General features: G+C 45.0%; 1 protein-coding gene across 1 annotated transcript in view; it reads left to right on the top strand.

Moving 5' to 3' along the window:
• LOC116658023 (receptor-type tyrosine-protein phosphatase T-like) overlaps positions 1-16,055 on the top strand; it is a 443,338-nt gene that overhangs the window by 240,167 nt on the left and 187,116 nt on the right. The window contains exon 2 of the mRNA XM_032462327.1: positions 7,725-7,850. Within this exon, the coding sequence (XP_032318218.1) occupies positions 7,725-7,850 (126 nt within the window). The remainder of the gene's footprint in view (positions 1-7,724; positions 7,851-16,055) is intronic.

Here is a 16,055-nt window from a genome sequence, read left to right as displayed (position 1 = left end):
GCTTCAGAAAGCAGTGGATGACATGTCCCCCCTCCCCACCTCCTGGAGGAAAGGAAGACACAATCTACAACTAGATATAGGAAGGAGGTATCAAAAGCACATGACATCAAACACTCAAATGGTGAAGCACAGTACTCTTCTGTGACTGTGTTAAAATTGGAAATTTTTACAGCATCAAAGCAAAGGTTAGCAAACTATACAGTCTGCGGGCCAATTCTGGACCTTCACCTATTTTTACTCCGCCCACCAAGGAAGGTTGTTTTTTTTACGTTTTTAAATGGTTAGATAAATCAAAAGAAGAATATTATTTTGTGGCATGTGAAAATCAGAGGAAGTTCAAAGTGCAGTGTCAGTAAATCAAGTTTTATTAGAAAACAACTCTGCCCATCTTTCTGGTTTGTTTCTGGCTGCTTCTGTGCTATAGTGGCTTTGCTGAGCTGCAGTGACAGACACTAAGTGGCCTTCTGTGGTTGGCAGGATTCCAAATTGGTCCCCGAGATGACCAGCCCCTGGTATCCATGTCTTGTATAATCCCCATCCTCGGGGCGGGGCTATGAAGAGACTAGATTTTGCTCTCATGATTAGGTTATGTTAGTGATGAAGGTAAAGAGGTTTTGCAGGTGTAATTATGGTCCCAAATAGGTTGACTTTAATCAAAAAGGAGATGATCTTGAGAGGGCCTCACTGAATCACATGAGCCCTTAAAAAGGATGGAGTTTTGTCCAAAGGAAGAGATTTGAGACACGAGAGGGCTTGTGGCAGGAACTGTGGGTGGCTTTTAGGGGCTGAGAGTATCCCCTGGATGAAAGCCAGCCAGAGAGCAGGGACCTTGATCCTATAACGACAAGAAACTGAATTCTGTCAAATGCCACATGACGTTGAAAGATGACCCGGGCTCCAGAGAGGAAAACTGTTTCCCTGATACCTTGACTTCAGCCTTGCGAGGCCCTGAGAAGAGAACCAGCCCGGCCTTGCCTGCAGAAACCATGGGATAATAAGTGTGTGTTGTTTTAAGTCCCTAAGTTTGTGGTGACTTGTTTGGTAGAAACAGAAAGCCAGTACACCTGCAAGGTGAAATGCTTTACTCTCTGGCCCTTTACAGAAAAAGTTGGTTTACCCCTGTCTTAGCAAGTGGCGGCGGTGGTGGTTGGACTTACATTCACCATAGACATGTGTGTATAAATACGTACTTACACGGCTCCAGGACAGTGCCTGGCATATAGCAGAAGCCCAGCAAATCTTTCGTTTCTCTTCTGAACTCAATTCTGCTCAAGAATACACAGGATCATATCTGAGAAATGCAGAGGCAGACACATTTATATTTTTATTGAATTCTATTTCTCTCTCATTTTCAAAAGAGGAGCTCATGTTTAAAAAAAATTCTGATTGGCACCATAAACTTTATTTACGCTTTAATGTGTCCTGAAGTAGGTGTCCTGCACTATTTTCACTTCCCTTACAGATGCTGATATGCTATACATTACCAAACCCAAATGGATTTTCAGAATCCAATTTCCTTGCTGCACTTTTCCATTTCTCTGTTGACTTTTTATGCTTGACTCACATCAGAGCATCTGGGGCCTTGGCTGCATTTTGACCTCAACCTGCCCAGGGAAGCAGCTTCTCTGTCCCGGTGCAGGGAGGTAGTGCCGGGTGCTCGGCCTGTGGCTGCACCGTCCTGTCCTCCCCTAATGAAGTGGGTCTTCTTCAACCCAGGACACGTGCTCTGGAGGCTGAGCCCAATTTGGGGGTTGGGGTGTGGGTAGGGGTAGGTTTATGAGATTTTTGTTTTCTTCCAAAATGATAATGATGGAGATGACAGCAGTTAAATGGGACCACTTACTCTTTAAAATGGGATGAGGTGAGCATCCATCCACCTGAGTGTCTTTTGGGAGTCTCTCCGACCATAAGTGTTCCCCAGGTGGCCTGCCACAGACACCTGCAGAGGTGGTGGTCCAGAGCCTTCTCTGCAGGTGTCAGGGCACCAAGGAATTGCACCAAGAGGGATAAATGTCATTGTTGAAAGAGCAAAAGGAGCCGCAGTGAGACTCAGCATCATAGGCTTGACTGTTTGACATTGTGGGTCCACGGGAAGCTGACTTTTCCTTCCTCCTCTTCCCCTTGGTGGCCCTCAGTAGCCCGTCCTGGGGCTGGAGGCCTGGCTCTGCATCTGTGTGGCTCCTGAGAGTTCCCAGTTCTTCCTGAGTCTTTGGAATCCTTAACCTTTACCCCTGGAAGGGTCCTCAGTGATCCGATCCACCTTGCACACCAGAAAGTGAAGACCCAGAAATGAGGAAGGCAGGAGAGCGAGGGGGCTGTACCCAGGCGGCAGTGTTGTCTGCTGCCAGACTGTACCGTCTGGAGCTTGTTACCACTCCATTTCTCAATCCGTTGATGGAGAGGGGGGAAATTCAGGGAGGATTGCTTAAAAAATACTTATCAAGTATATTTTCTCCCCTGAATTGCTTTTAAAACTTATCTCTGGGTCCAGCCAGACCGACAGAGAGCAGGTCTCTAGATCATATCATATTGGGCTCCACTGAATTGCTTTTCCTGAACTGTATGTTTGGGTGATGCTGTCAGTTTATATGGAGAATGATTATGAGAAATAGTCTCATGAACTCGGCTGTGCACCCCTTGTGTGGATGCTGTTTCAGACGTTGTTCATTATGGGATATAGGATTTCTGTTACCAGTACCCCTGTGAAGTTCTTGTGCGAGCTAAGCACCTGGAATGACTGTAATTTACCTGAGCAATTTGGCTTTTATTGTATGAACACAGAGCATCCAGTATCTGAACAGATTATCCTTTTTCTCTTGGCCTCTGGAAGCTCAGAGCCAAATATGTAACTTCCTTCAGCAGGTGGACGGGTAGGACATTGCAGCGTGGACTTGTATGTAACTCTTTCTGTTCTGCTTTTCTTTTTTCTTCTGTCCTCTATTTGCTTTTTTTTTTTAGTTGAAGTATAGTCAGTTTACAATGTGGTGTCAGTTTCTGATATGCAGCACAATGCTTTAGTCATATGGAAACATACATATATTCATTTTCATATTCTTTTCCACCATAAGTTACTGCAAGATACTGAATATAGTTCCCTGTGCTGTACAGTATAAACTTGTTTTTAGTTTGCTTTTTGTCATCATGCTATAATTCCTGCTTCTGTGTTTTATCAGTTGACTGTGGCTGGACTAGAGTTGACAGGGTGGATGGTGCCAGTGAGAATGTGGTCTATGTTCTTGATCTACACAAAGCACAGGATACTTAAAACAACCCCTTGGCCATGCATCCTGCTTTGCTGGGAGCCCAGGAGCTCCATGGAAAAGTCACGGACCAGGTGGACCTCTGGAGTTCGGACATACTTGTGTGATAAGGTGCAGGACAGAGGCCTGCTCCTAGAAACTTTCTTGTAGAGAGGGACACTGAGGTTCCCATGAGGGACACCGAGGTTTGCATAAGGGATGACAAATTCTGGCAGAGTGGAATAGAACTGACAGCTGGGTCTGCCTGTTCCAAAGAAATAGCAGCTTGAAAGAAGAGTGTGAAGCTGCTTTCAACTCTACTTTAAGCCAGCTCCTCCTCAGGGGAAAGAGGGCTGTGGTCACTGGGGCCACAGGTCTGCTGCTGTGGGACCCCAGTATCAGAGAGTAGACTGTTAGATGGGAAAGGCATTTGCTCACTGGCTGCGAGTTGAAGTGGTCACCAGAGCTCTGCAGGTGGAGGCAGCAAGGTGCCTGGGAGTGGCTGTGAAGAGGAGGTGGGTCCCCACCCTTAGGGGTGGGACCTATCAGCACTCAGCTCAGGTGCAGCTGAGCAGGCCACCTACCACTGGGTGGAGAAGGCAGGTGACGGGTGAGTGACTGATCTGATCTAGGAGACTTAAGGGCAAATTATTGTTGTGAACTTACTTGGGGTTTATTAGCTGGGATGCCCAAATATATAATGTGAGCCCTCCTAAATCTTGTCTAGAAAGCAACAGAGAATTGGCTTAATTAGACCATTAAGTAAAATTTATTAACAATTTCTCCTTTGTGCTTCAACATATCTCCATGAAAGTGGGTTTTTTTGCATTGCACCTTAAATGTATGTTTGTGTGGCTGTCTTTCCCTGTTCTTTGCAAACTCGGTAAGGGTAAGAATCGTATCTGTCAATTCTGTGCCTCTGCACAGACCTGTTTAAAAAAAAAACTGCACTTAATGTTTCTAGAATAATAAGTAGGGGAATGGGTTCAAATGGAAAGACCCAACCACTTTGGAAGCACTATCTGCCTGATGCCGTCTCATCACTTTGTAAGTGAAAGTCTTGGTCTTTGGTTTCTGGGGAATACATCTTCCTCTGGTCTATAAGAATGAGCCTGGGTTCTCTGGTTAGGTCACCATGGATTTAAACTTGCCTCCATCACTTCCCTTCCATATGACCTAAGCAGATCACTTAACCCTTTAATGCATCAATTATCTTATACTTAAAGTAGGGACAAAAATCTATCTCAGTTGTGAGGATTAAGTGAAAGCAAATGCGATAGTATCTGTAATCAGTGCCTAGTATATTGTCTGACATGGAACAAATGCTCAAGAGAGTGTGCTTCTTACATTAGTCAGGATGTGCAGGGCTCTGCTACGGTAACAACTAAACTCTAAGGTGTCAGTGGTATTAAGACTAGAAAAGTTGGCATTTTGCTCCTGGTAGGTTGAATGACAGTATTACTGGTCAGGCGACTGGGTGGTTCTCCATTGAGTGTCTCAGGCATATAAACATCTTTCTTTCTTTGATGCCACTGCCTTCAGATATATCTTTGAAGGTCCTCACAATAAGGTAGTTGAGAAGGATTACTTGTAAGAGATTATTTTTATGGGCTAGTCCTGCACATGGTGGATATCACTTTATTACACATTTCCTGGGTTTACTAAATGGTCTTCCTCTGATGCAAGGTGGACTGGAAATGTGAAGTTCTTACATGCCCAAGAAAGAAGACGTCAACAGTTTGTCATATACCTAACGTTGTCTTGGCTGTACGTTCCCTCTCTAGCCCTGGAGGCTGATCTCAGTTTAGGGTGACCTGCCCACTCTTGGGGTGAACACTCGAGATGCTGCAGACTCCCCTCACTCATCGGTTCCAGCACATCGGGATCTGTTGTCAGTGGCGTTGACCTGGTCCATTTGTCTCCCACAGGCTGGGCTCCAGTGAGGCAGTGGTGGTGCTGAAACTATTTAGAAAGCTTTAAATGGTGTGTTATTATCTCCTACCTGTGGCATTCACTCTGCTGTTCTGGTCAGAGAAGGTCTATAGAAGAAGTGACTTGGGGAAGGCTAGTTTGGAATATGTCAGACAGGCAATGTAGGGAAGGAGCTTTCTAGGTAAAAGTGGCAAGTATGAGACCAGAAAGAGCAAGTTGATCTTGGGGACTGCTGTGGGCTCACTGTTACTGCAGTGTAGCTGGGTCTGTGTCTGGCATCTCGTCCACAGTTACTGGTTTGTTCATTCAGCAATATTCATTAATCCCCTACTCTGTGCCAGAGCCAGTCCCAGCCATTCTGAAGCTTATGTCTAGTGGAAGCTAGTTGTCCTTGCCTTTCAAAAGTCAACCTTCTCCACTCTATCTGGGATGATGTCTCTCCTGCCATCTGCCTAACCTTTCTTCTTGTCTCTTGGGACTTCCCTCCTTGTCTGTTGACCCTTGTCAACCCACACTGGGCCTTGCCCTTCTTCCCTCAGTTCCCCAAAGCCCCAGTGACACATGGCTGTTGTATGTAGCCAGGTCTCACCGAGGAGTTGGGTGTAGCAGAGGGACATGACAGCACAAGACAGGGAACTGTTTCTAGTTCATGGTCAGAATGGCTTCCTGGACCTCTCCAACCTAGGGGTCCTCTCAGCCACCACAGCTGTAGCTGTCATAGCACACCCTGAGATGTGCGCTACTTACTGGTTTACTTGTTTCCTCTTTGTCTCTTGCTGGTGATCAATAGCATGTCTCTTGTAAACCGCTGTATAGATAGCACCTTGTACTCCGCTGGATCTGCAGTACGAGCTCAATTAAATAATTGTGAAGTAAAGAATGGATAAATGAAAGCACACAGGTATTTTTGTTCCTACCAGGGCATCAGGCATTTTCCATCACAGGAAATTTCTCATCAGCTGTCACCTTCTGCAAGTATCTCCTTTACATTGCGTTTCTTGGACCTCTCTCTCCCTCTCCTTTCTGTCTCTCTCTCTAGGTGTCTGTACTGAAAATTCCTGTAACTTTTTAGTGCAAAGCAATTTAATACTCTCAAATCAAGTGCCAACCCTTGCAGTATGAAAATAGGTCCAGCCCTCCTTTGCCCAGCCGAACTCATTGGGGTGCTAAAGACTGGGTTTCCATAGTCAGCAAGAAAGGAAAGTGGAGAAAGTTTTGACCTCAAAGGTTTCCTTTAGCAATGTTGTGACCAGGTTCTGTATCAGATCTGTCGACAGGACTTCCACCACCACTCAGAGGAAATCCCAGGTCTGGGTTCAGAGAAGGGGTTTTGTCCTTTGTAGCTGATGGAGACGATGGTGATATCACGTGAGGCGGTGGACACAGGCAAGGGCTGGCAAGGGATGGTTTCTGTACATGGATCAGAAACACCTTTGGATGTGTGATGGGGAACCAGTGGGGGTTTAAGGGAGGGAGATGGTGATGTGATGAGATCTGAGCAACAAGGGGACAAGCCAAGGGCAGTGGAAAGATGGACTGGGGTGTGAAACTGGGTCCTGGTGCTGCCCCCAGTCCTCTGCGCATCCTGCCAGCTCAGCCTGGAGAGCTCTTCCTCCTGCTTTGTACCCCTGGAGATGCTCCTGAACTTCAAAGCCCTAATGAGTTCTCTTTTTACCCCCACCCCTTCAAGGATATACTCTCCTGCTGTTTCTCTGGACAGACCAGCATTTCCTAGTTGCAGCCCCAGTTCTGTACTCCACGTTTCTCTCAGTGTCACCTGGAGAAGGGGACTTAGAGCCCAAAGCGTATGCTCAGTAAAGTCAACTTGACACAGCTCATTGTAAAGTGGTGGGTGGTGGAGGGCTTGGACTTTAAGGGAGAAGCTTTAAACACTGTCAGCCTTGGCTTTAGTATCTTCCAGGTGCACGACTGTCTAATTCTTCACGAATCTGACTTTTACTCCATGAAAACTGCTTTTATAGGGAAGGAAGTGGGTGTTGAGAATTTATTCTGTACCAGTTACTTTTCATATGTTATTCCATTTAGTCCTCCTGGTATTTCTGTCAAGTGGATCGTTCCCTCCACGTTCCAGGTGAGGAAACTGAGACACAGATGGTGGAGCATCTGGCCCGAGCTGACCCAACTTTGCAAAGCTGAGATTCGTGTCTAGTTTTGCAAGACTCGGAAGCTAGTGCCCTCCCCACTGCCTTGCAAGCATCTCTCAATGTTGCAGGAAGCAATTACAGAGGCATGCCCTGGCATTCATTTTTCCTACTTAGAATGAGACGTTGTTGTTTACTTTCTCAGGAAGGAAGATTGAAATCAATGTAAGTAGCCTTATTAACTTTTTTAAATAGGGGGGCCTGCAGATGCCAATGTCTTTCCTGAGAGCACCAAAGCAAATATAAAAATCCAATTTGCTTGCCTTTTTTTTTTTTTTATCTTCTCCAGAGTTTAAAATTCACTGCTGTAAATGAAGAGCCGATGAGACGGGGGTAATGAACCAAGCCTCAGACTCAAGGATATATTTACCCATATCTCTTTTGTCTGCAGGCGGCTGTTCCTTTGATGGGCATTACAGCAACTGTGGCTATAGCGTGGCCCTGGGCACCAATGGGTTTACCTGGGAGCAGATCAACACATGGGAGAAGCCAATGCTGGACCCTGCGGTGCCCACAGGTATGTGACCAGCTGTGTTTGAGACTGTGACGACAGCTCTGATGGTGACTTGTGGCGGGAAACTTCCTTCTGGATGGAGCTGCCTGAGAGGGCAGTAGATCACTTTGCTGGTAGTAAGTTCCCCATCTCCAGAAGCATGCAAACCAAGGCTGAGTGGATTCTTAGGGATATGGTAGAAATCATATGTCACCCGGATTCAGGAAACTTTTCACTTTGAGATTCTAAGCATTAGCTATAAGTGGGGGCATCACTGGGTTTTGTGTGAGAGCCTGACTGCAGTGGGATTTTAGGGGAAGAAAGAGCTTCTGAAGAATTGAGGTCATTTCTCTCCTATCAGATCACATAGATGCAGCTTGCATTTATGCAGGGAAATTTCTACAGTCCAGATGTTGCTCATAAAGTTGAGGTTCTGACATCCTCAGTGCCAAGTTTATCCTTAGCCAGGGGCTGAAGACCTAATGTACATTCCTGATGGATGCCTGCCTGAGGTAGGCCTGTGAGAGTTACACCTCATGTATTCTAGGGGAGGCACAACTGGAGGAGGTCTAGATGCAGGGTGAACACATTTAGGGTGGGGCATGCCTGTGTGAGCTGAACCTCGAAGAGGCTTACCTGGTGACATCATCCCAGGAAGAGTTGCAACTCTGGGACCTCTAAGACCACCTCTTTGGATAACGTGATCCCTGGTAAGTACGGTTGTAAAGATACTTGGTTGCTGGAGAAATAGGCCATTCTCTATGGTTCCTCCCTTTAACCCACACACCCTCTAGTTTTTTTTACCAGCTCCTCCTGGTGCTCTTTCTTAGTCTCCTCTGTCTGCTTTCTCAGGCCATTAAATGTTGGCGGTCTTCAGACTTGTTCTATACTCTTCCAGCTGTATTAACCCTGAGAGTCTGCTGTGCTCTGCATGGCCATCTTTGATGTTGGTCTACTTAATTCAGATTTTATAGTGTGCACGTGTGTGTGTTGTGTGTGTGTGTGTGTGTGTGCGCGCACATGCTCTTTAGCCCACTGGAAGCCCTGTGGGGTCTTGTAGCCCTCCAGACTCAACCTGCCCCAAATCGAACCATTGACTCATCTCCATCTACTCACACGCGAGTGCTCCCTGTCTCAGAAGGCCACTTCATCACTCAGGTGCTGATCAAGAAACCCAGGGGTCCCACGTCTCTCTTTCCTGCCCTTCCTGACAGTCAGTCACTCCGTCCTGCCCCTCACCTCCTGAGCCCATCTCAAGTCTGCACACCTCTCTCTCTCTGCCACCTCTGCCCTGGTGCCACTGTCACATCTCGCCTGGGTCACCAGAAGTCTCACACAGGCTTCCTGGCTTCCTCTTATGACTTTAACCCACTCTCTGCACAGAAGCCAGAAACTGTTCTAGAAGGTAGACCTGTTCATGTCACCTCTTCCTTTCATTGTCCCCACCCACCTTCTGCCTAGAATCTTTTTGAGGCTTTCCTCTGGCTCCGAGAGAAAAGTCCGACGCCCTGCTATGACCTCCGAGGCCCTGCAGAGCTGGTCCAGCCTCCCCAGGTCCCATTCCCTGCTGTGCTTCCTTTCCCCTGGCTTTTGTCCATTCCCAGAATGTTCCAGACCCTTTCCTGCCTCAGGGACTCACATAGGATTGGCATTGTCCGGAGAACCTGCTCCTCCATTCTCTTGAACTTGCCCTCGGTATCTCAGCTCGTGCCTCACTCCTGAGGATGCTCAGGTCTGGGTCAGCTCTTTCTGCAGATGGCCCCCCTGGCACCCTGCACTTTCCTCAGGGACACGCATCACAGCTGTTTGTTCAGTGTACATTGTATCCCCAGAGGCGAAGTTCCATGTGAACAGGGACCATGACAGTCTTAGTCCCAGCTTCATCCTTAGTGCTTAATTCCGTGCATCATGCACAGTATGTACGAAATACCATCTTGTTGGATGGACACACGGATGAATGGGCAGATAGCTTTTAAGTGTTTCTTTAATGGAGAAATGAATGATAAACATTATTAAATGCCTTTGGGCCCCTTATTAACTGATCACACATTTTAAGTCTTTCGCTGCTACCCTCCCATTTCACAAATCAGAAACCAAGGTTCCCAGCACCCGGGTGATGTTGCTTTTCCCACCATGCCACGCTCTCCCCTGGGGGGAGCAACCCTTGCTTCTCATCTTAATATTTTCAGCCCCTCATTATGGCACAGTGTCATTTCATAAACATTCGAGTGTGCTAATACAGTCTTCTGAGCTTTTCTGAATAGAGGCATTTGATAATGATCACCGAAATTATTCTGTCGTGATGCGCCTGTGGATTTCAGGGGCTCCGTGTGCTTCTTAGGCAGAGAGGCATGAAAATGAATTTGGATTAGGCAAAACTGTTTGCTCTTCCTCATGGGCAAAGGCTGAAGCCTTCCTCTTCCTTCTGTAAAGCCAGCAGTTTCCATCTTTTTGGAAATCTAGTCTGACTCTGTTTACTCAGATGTTCCACAACCTTTTACTGCTCCCTTTCCGTGTGACAAGCTCTGTGCTAAACTATGGGTCAGTCAGTATATGTCATTTGGGCACCTCCCCTGGTGCACAGAGTGAAATCTGAACTCCTTGTCATGGCCTGCAAGGTCCTGCATGATCTAGTGTCTTCTCTGAGCCTCCTTTTCTTCTCTCTCAAAATGCTTCATGTACCCGGATCATGTTTCAGTTTCCTGGACATGTCAGGGTTTTTCCTGGCTCAGGGCCTTTGCACATGCTGTTCCCACTCACTGCAGGCATTTTCTCCACTCTTCACTTGACTGGTTTCTTCAGGTCTCAGCTCATTTACTCCTTCTCAGGGAGAAAGACTTTACTCCTGGTCAGAAGAAAGACTCCTCGGATGATCTCACTCCCAGCGTCCTGCTCTTTGCTTTCAAAGTCCTTATCATAGACTTGTTCCAATCCTCCACCACGGCCGAGTGACTCTGGGCCTTAATCCCTCTGCTTCCATTTCCCCATAATTAACATGGGAACCAGTGTGAGGCTTCAGTGGGATGATGCCTGTGTGCGTAGAATGTGTCTGCACATAGGAGGGCTTCATCAGTGCTGGTTCCCCTCGGTGCTTTTCTGGTTCTTGCAGTCTCTGGGACTGTAAGTCTGAGAGCACCTTGGAACCTTGTCTCCTCCTTCATGCTCACCTGACCCCAGATGCTGCTTTACACAGGTGAACCTTCCAGCGGGAGGTCTACTGTGGGTCCCTGATGGTCCCAGAGAGACTTTTCAATACCGGGGATCCATGCTACCCCTGATGGAGAACACCTCCTCCACCTTAACTCTGTTAATTCAGTGCTGCACACAGCCACCGTCACACTCTTTTCCTCATTCCTCTTTATGGGAAAAGCCCTCAGGCTAGCATTCCAGGCTTCAGACCTGCTTTTGCACCCACTTCATCTTCACTGAGGCTATCACAGAGGAATGGGGGTCACTGTGCCCACAGACTTTCTCTCTAAGCCTCTGTCTTGCCTGTGGAATTAACTACAGCTACCACTGGTTCCCAGCTCTGACTTCCCCAACCTCAGCATGAGTTTCCACATGTCCACCCTGAGATCCAGCCCAGGGCCCTGTAGAAGGGTCTCAGGGGTGCTGAGGGTAAATGTAAGTGCTCTAAATGTCCTTTTAAAGAGGCTGAAGCCAGAGGCAGTGGGGCTGGGAGGTTTCATTCTATTTCCTCCTGATACTGGTAGGACATTGTCAGAATGAAGTAGGGCTGGACCTCAAGCTGCAAACCTGGGTGCATAAGAAAAGCTGTATTTGCATCAACTTGAATCTGACTCTAAGCCTCCAGGGAGCCAGACATTACATTGTAGGTGTGATTGGGTCTCCCCCTTCCCTAGGGGTCAGCAAATATCCTGGGACGTAGGCAGGCCTTTGTGGTTTCCTCTGAGAAGCCTGCTGTCCCATTCCTTGTGATCCCTTTGGGTCTAGTAATTCTGCTGCTTCGTTCCCAGGCTTGGAGTCCTGGTCCTGAGTTGAGCCAGCCCAGGGGCATCACCCAGCATCCCTCCTCAAGTACTGCCAACGAGCAGTCCGTATCCATCACCAGCACATTCATCCCTTTCCTCTCCCCAGTGTAGGAACTTCTCCCCTCTCCTTCCTGGCCCTCAAAAGCACACCCAACTCACCCCAGCCCTTCTTGGATCCACAGCATAATCTCTTCAGTAAGTTTAGACTTCAAAAAAAAATAAAAAAGGAAAGAAGGAGCCCTTGGCTTCAAGCAGCTTCTTCTCTCCATCCTGCACAAACCTCTAGAGCAGAGAAATACAAAGAGCCTAGTTAGTTACCTGATTGGAAAGGACAGGTATTGGGGAAAATCCAGAGACAACATACACAGGCATACAGACTGGAATACTTCAACCAATCAGCCTGCCAGGGGAGCAGGCACAGATCCAGGGTGGTGCTGCCCTTTTCCTTGGTGCCACTGGGCCCTCCGTAGTGTGTTTCTGCTCTGCTCTAACTGCTGATATTTATAGAGAGAAGGTTGGGGTCTGTTATGGATTGAATTGTGTCCCCCAAAGAGATAAGTGGAAGTCCTAACCCCTGGCACCTATGAATGTGATCATATTTGGAAATAGGGTCTTTGCAGATGTAACCAAGCAAAGATGAGGTCTTGCTGGTTATCCTGAGCCCTCATACAGCATTATGGGTGGAGGAGTGGAGACCTATAGACACACAGAGCAGAAGGCCATGTAAAGCCAAAGGCAGAGATTAGAGTGATGCGTTTACAATCCAAAGAAACCCACAGATTCCCAGCAGACACCAGAAGCCAGAAGCAGCAAGGAAGAATCCTTCCTAGAGCCTTTGGGGAAGGGAGGGGTGGTATGTCCCTGCCAACACCTTGGTTTCAGACTCCTGGACTCCAGTACCATGAAAGAACAGGTTTCTGTTGTCTTTTTTTTTTTTTTTTAACATTTTTTATTGATTTATAATCATTTTACAATGTTGTGTCAAATTCCACTGTGGAGCACAATTTTTCAGTTACACATGAACATATATATATTCATTGTGCCTTTTTTTTCTCTGTGAGCTACCATAAGATCTTGTGTATATTTCCCTGTGCTATACAGTATAATCTTGTTTATCTATTCTACAATTCTGAAATCCCAGTCTATCTCTTCCCGCCCCCCACCCCCTTGGCAACCACAAGTCTGTATTCTATGTCTATGAGTCTATTTCTGTTCTGTATTTATGGTTTGTTTGTTTGTTTTTGTTTTTGTTTTTTTTAGATTCCATGTATGAGTGATCTCATATGGTATTTTTCTTTCTCTTTCTGGCTTACTTCACTTAGAATGACATTCTCCAGGAGCATCCATATTGCTGCAAATGGCATTATGTTGTCAGTTTTTATGGCTGAGTAGTATTCCATTGTATAAAAATACCACCTCTTCTTTATCCAGTCATCTGTTATGGACATTTAGGCTGTTTCCATGTCTTGGCTATTGTAAATAGTGCTGCTATGAACATTGGGGTGCAGGTGTCATTTTGAAGTAGGGTTCCTTCTGGATATATGCCCAGGAGCAGGATTCCTGGGTCATATGGTAAGTCTATTCCTAGTCTTTTGAGGAATCTCCATACTATTTTCCACAGTGGCTGCAGCAAACTGCATTCCCCCCAGCAGTGAAGGAGGGTTCCCTTTTCTCCACAGCCTCTCCAGCATTTGTCATTTGTGGATTTTTGAATGATGGCCATTCTGACTGGTGTGAGGTGATACCTCATTGTAGTTTTGATTTGCATTTCTCTGGTAATTAGTGATGTTGAGCATTTTTTCATGTGCCTATTGATCATTTGTATGTCTTCCTTGGAGAATTGCTTGTTTAGGTCTTCTGCCCAGTTTTGGACTGGGTGGTTTGTTTTCTTATTGAGTCGTATGAGCTGCTTATATATTCTGGAGATCAAGCCTTTGTTGGTTTCATTTGCAAAAATTTTTTCCCATTCCATAGGTTGTCTTTTTGTTTTACTTCTGGTTTCCTTTGCTGTGCAGAAGCTTGTAAGTTTCATTAGGTCCCATTTGTTCTTGCTTTTATTTCTATTGCTTGAGTAGACTGTTCTAGGAGAACATTTTTGAGATGTATGTCAGATTTGTCAGATAATGTTTTGCCTATATTTTCTTCTAGGAGGTTTATTGTATCTTGTCTTATGTTTAAGTCTTTGATCCATTTTGAGTTTATTTTTGTGTATGGTGTAAGGGAGTGTTCTAGCTTCACTGATTTACATGCTGCTGCCCAGTTTTCCCAACACCATTTGCTGAAGAGACTGTCCTTTATTCCATTGTATATTCTTGCCTCCTTTGTCAAAGATTAGTTGACCAAAAGTTTGTGGATTCATTTCTGGGCTCTCTATTCTGTTCCATTGGTCTATATGTCTGTTTTTGTACCAATACCATGCTGTCTTGATGACTGTAGCTCTACAGTATTGTCTGAAGTCTGGGAGAGTTATTCCTCCAGCTTCTTTCTTTCTCTTCAGTAATGCTTTGGCAATTCTAGGTCTTTGATGGTTACATATAAATTTTATTATGATTTGTTCTAGTCCTGTGAAATATGTCCTGGGTAATTTGACAGGGATTGCATTATATCTGTAGATTTTCTTGGGCAGTGTGACCATTTTAACAATATTGATTCTTCCAATCCAAGAGCATGGGATATTTTTCCATTTTTTAAAGTCTAATTTCCTTCATCAATGGCTTATAGTTTTCTGTGTATAATTCTTTAACCTCCTTGCTTAGATTTATTCCTAGACATTTTATTACTTTGGGTGCTATTTTAAAGGGGATTGTTTCTTTACTTTCTTTTTCTGTTGATTCATCGTTAGTGTAAAGAAATGCAACTGATTTTTGAATGTTAATCTTGTAACCTGCTACCTTGCTGAATTCTTCCATCAGCTCTAGTAGTTTTTGTGTGGACCTTTTAGGGTTTTCTATATATTAGTAACATGTTGTCAGCATATAGTGACACTTTTACCTCTTCTTTTCCAATTTGGATCCCTTTTATTTCTCTCTCTTGCCTGACTGCTGTGGCTAGGACTTCCAAGACTATGTTGAATAGGAGTGGTGATAGTGGGCATCCTTGTCTTGTCCCAGATTTTAGTGGGAAGCTATTGAGTTTTTCACCATTGAGTACTGTGCTGGCTGTAGATTTGTCATATATAGCTTTTATTATGTTGATATATGTTCCCTCTATACCCACTTTGGTGAGAGTTTTTATCATAAATGGGTGTTGAATTTTATCAAATGCTTTTTCTGCATCTATTGAGAAGATCATGTGGTTTTTGTCCTTTCTCTTGTTGATGTGATGTATTACATTGATTGATTTGTGTATGTTGAACCACCCTTGTGTCTCTAGGATGAACCCCACTTTGTCATGATGTATAATCTTTTTTATGTGTTGTTGGATTCTATTTGCTAATATTTTGGTGAGGATTTTGGCATCTATGTTCATCAGTGATATTGGCCTATGATTCTCTTTTTTTGGTAGTGTCTTTGCCTGATTTTGGTATCAGGGTGATGGTGGCTTCATAGAATGAGTTTGGGAGTATTCCCTCCTTTTCAATCTTCTGGAAGAGTTTGAGAAGGACTGGTATGAGTTCTTCTTTGTATGTTTGGTAGAATTCCCCAGTGAAGCCGTCTGGTCCTGGACTTTTATTTGTAGGGAGGTTTTTTATTGCTATTTTGATTTCATTTCTAGTGATCGGTTTGTTCAAGTGATCAGTTTCTTCTTGATTCAGTCTTGGTGGACTATATGTTTCCAGAAACTTGTCCATCTCTTCTAGGTTATCCAATTTGGTTCCATATAGTTTTTCATAATATTCTCGTATGATATTCTGTATTTCTATTTTATTTGTTGTAATTTCTCCATTTTCCTTTCTTATTTTGCTAATTTGTGCTCTCTCTTTTTTCTTCTTTGTGAGTTTGGCCAGAGGTTTGTCGATTTTATTTACTTTTTCAAAAAACCAGCTTTTGGTTTGATTGACTTTTTTCTGTGGTTTTTTTAAATCTTTATTTTATTTATTTCCTCCCTGATCTTTATAATTTCCTTCCTTCTGCTGCCTTTTGGGGTTTTTTGTTCTTCTTTTACTAGTTCTTTCAGCTGGTGGGTTAAATTGTTTATTTGAGATTGCTCTTCTTTTTTGAGGAAGGCCTTAATCGCTATAAACTTCCCTCTTAGCACTGCCTTTGCAGTGTCCCATAAATTTTGTGTGGTTGTGCTT

The sequence above is a fragment of the Camelus ferus genome, chromosome 19 (genome assembly GCF_009834535.1).
Source record: "Camelus ferus isolate YT-003-E chromosome 19, BCGSAC_Cfer_1.0, whole genome shotgun sequence".
NCBI lineage: Eukaryota > Metazoa > Chordata > Mammalia > Artiodactyla > Camelidae > Camelus > Camelus ferus.
The sequence above is the reverse complement of the archived record's forward strand: the minus strand, read 5'-3'. Positions and strand labels throughout refer to the sequence as shown.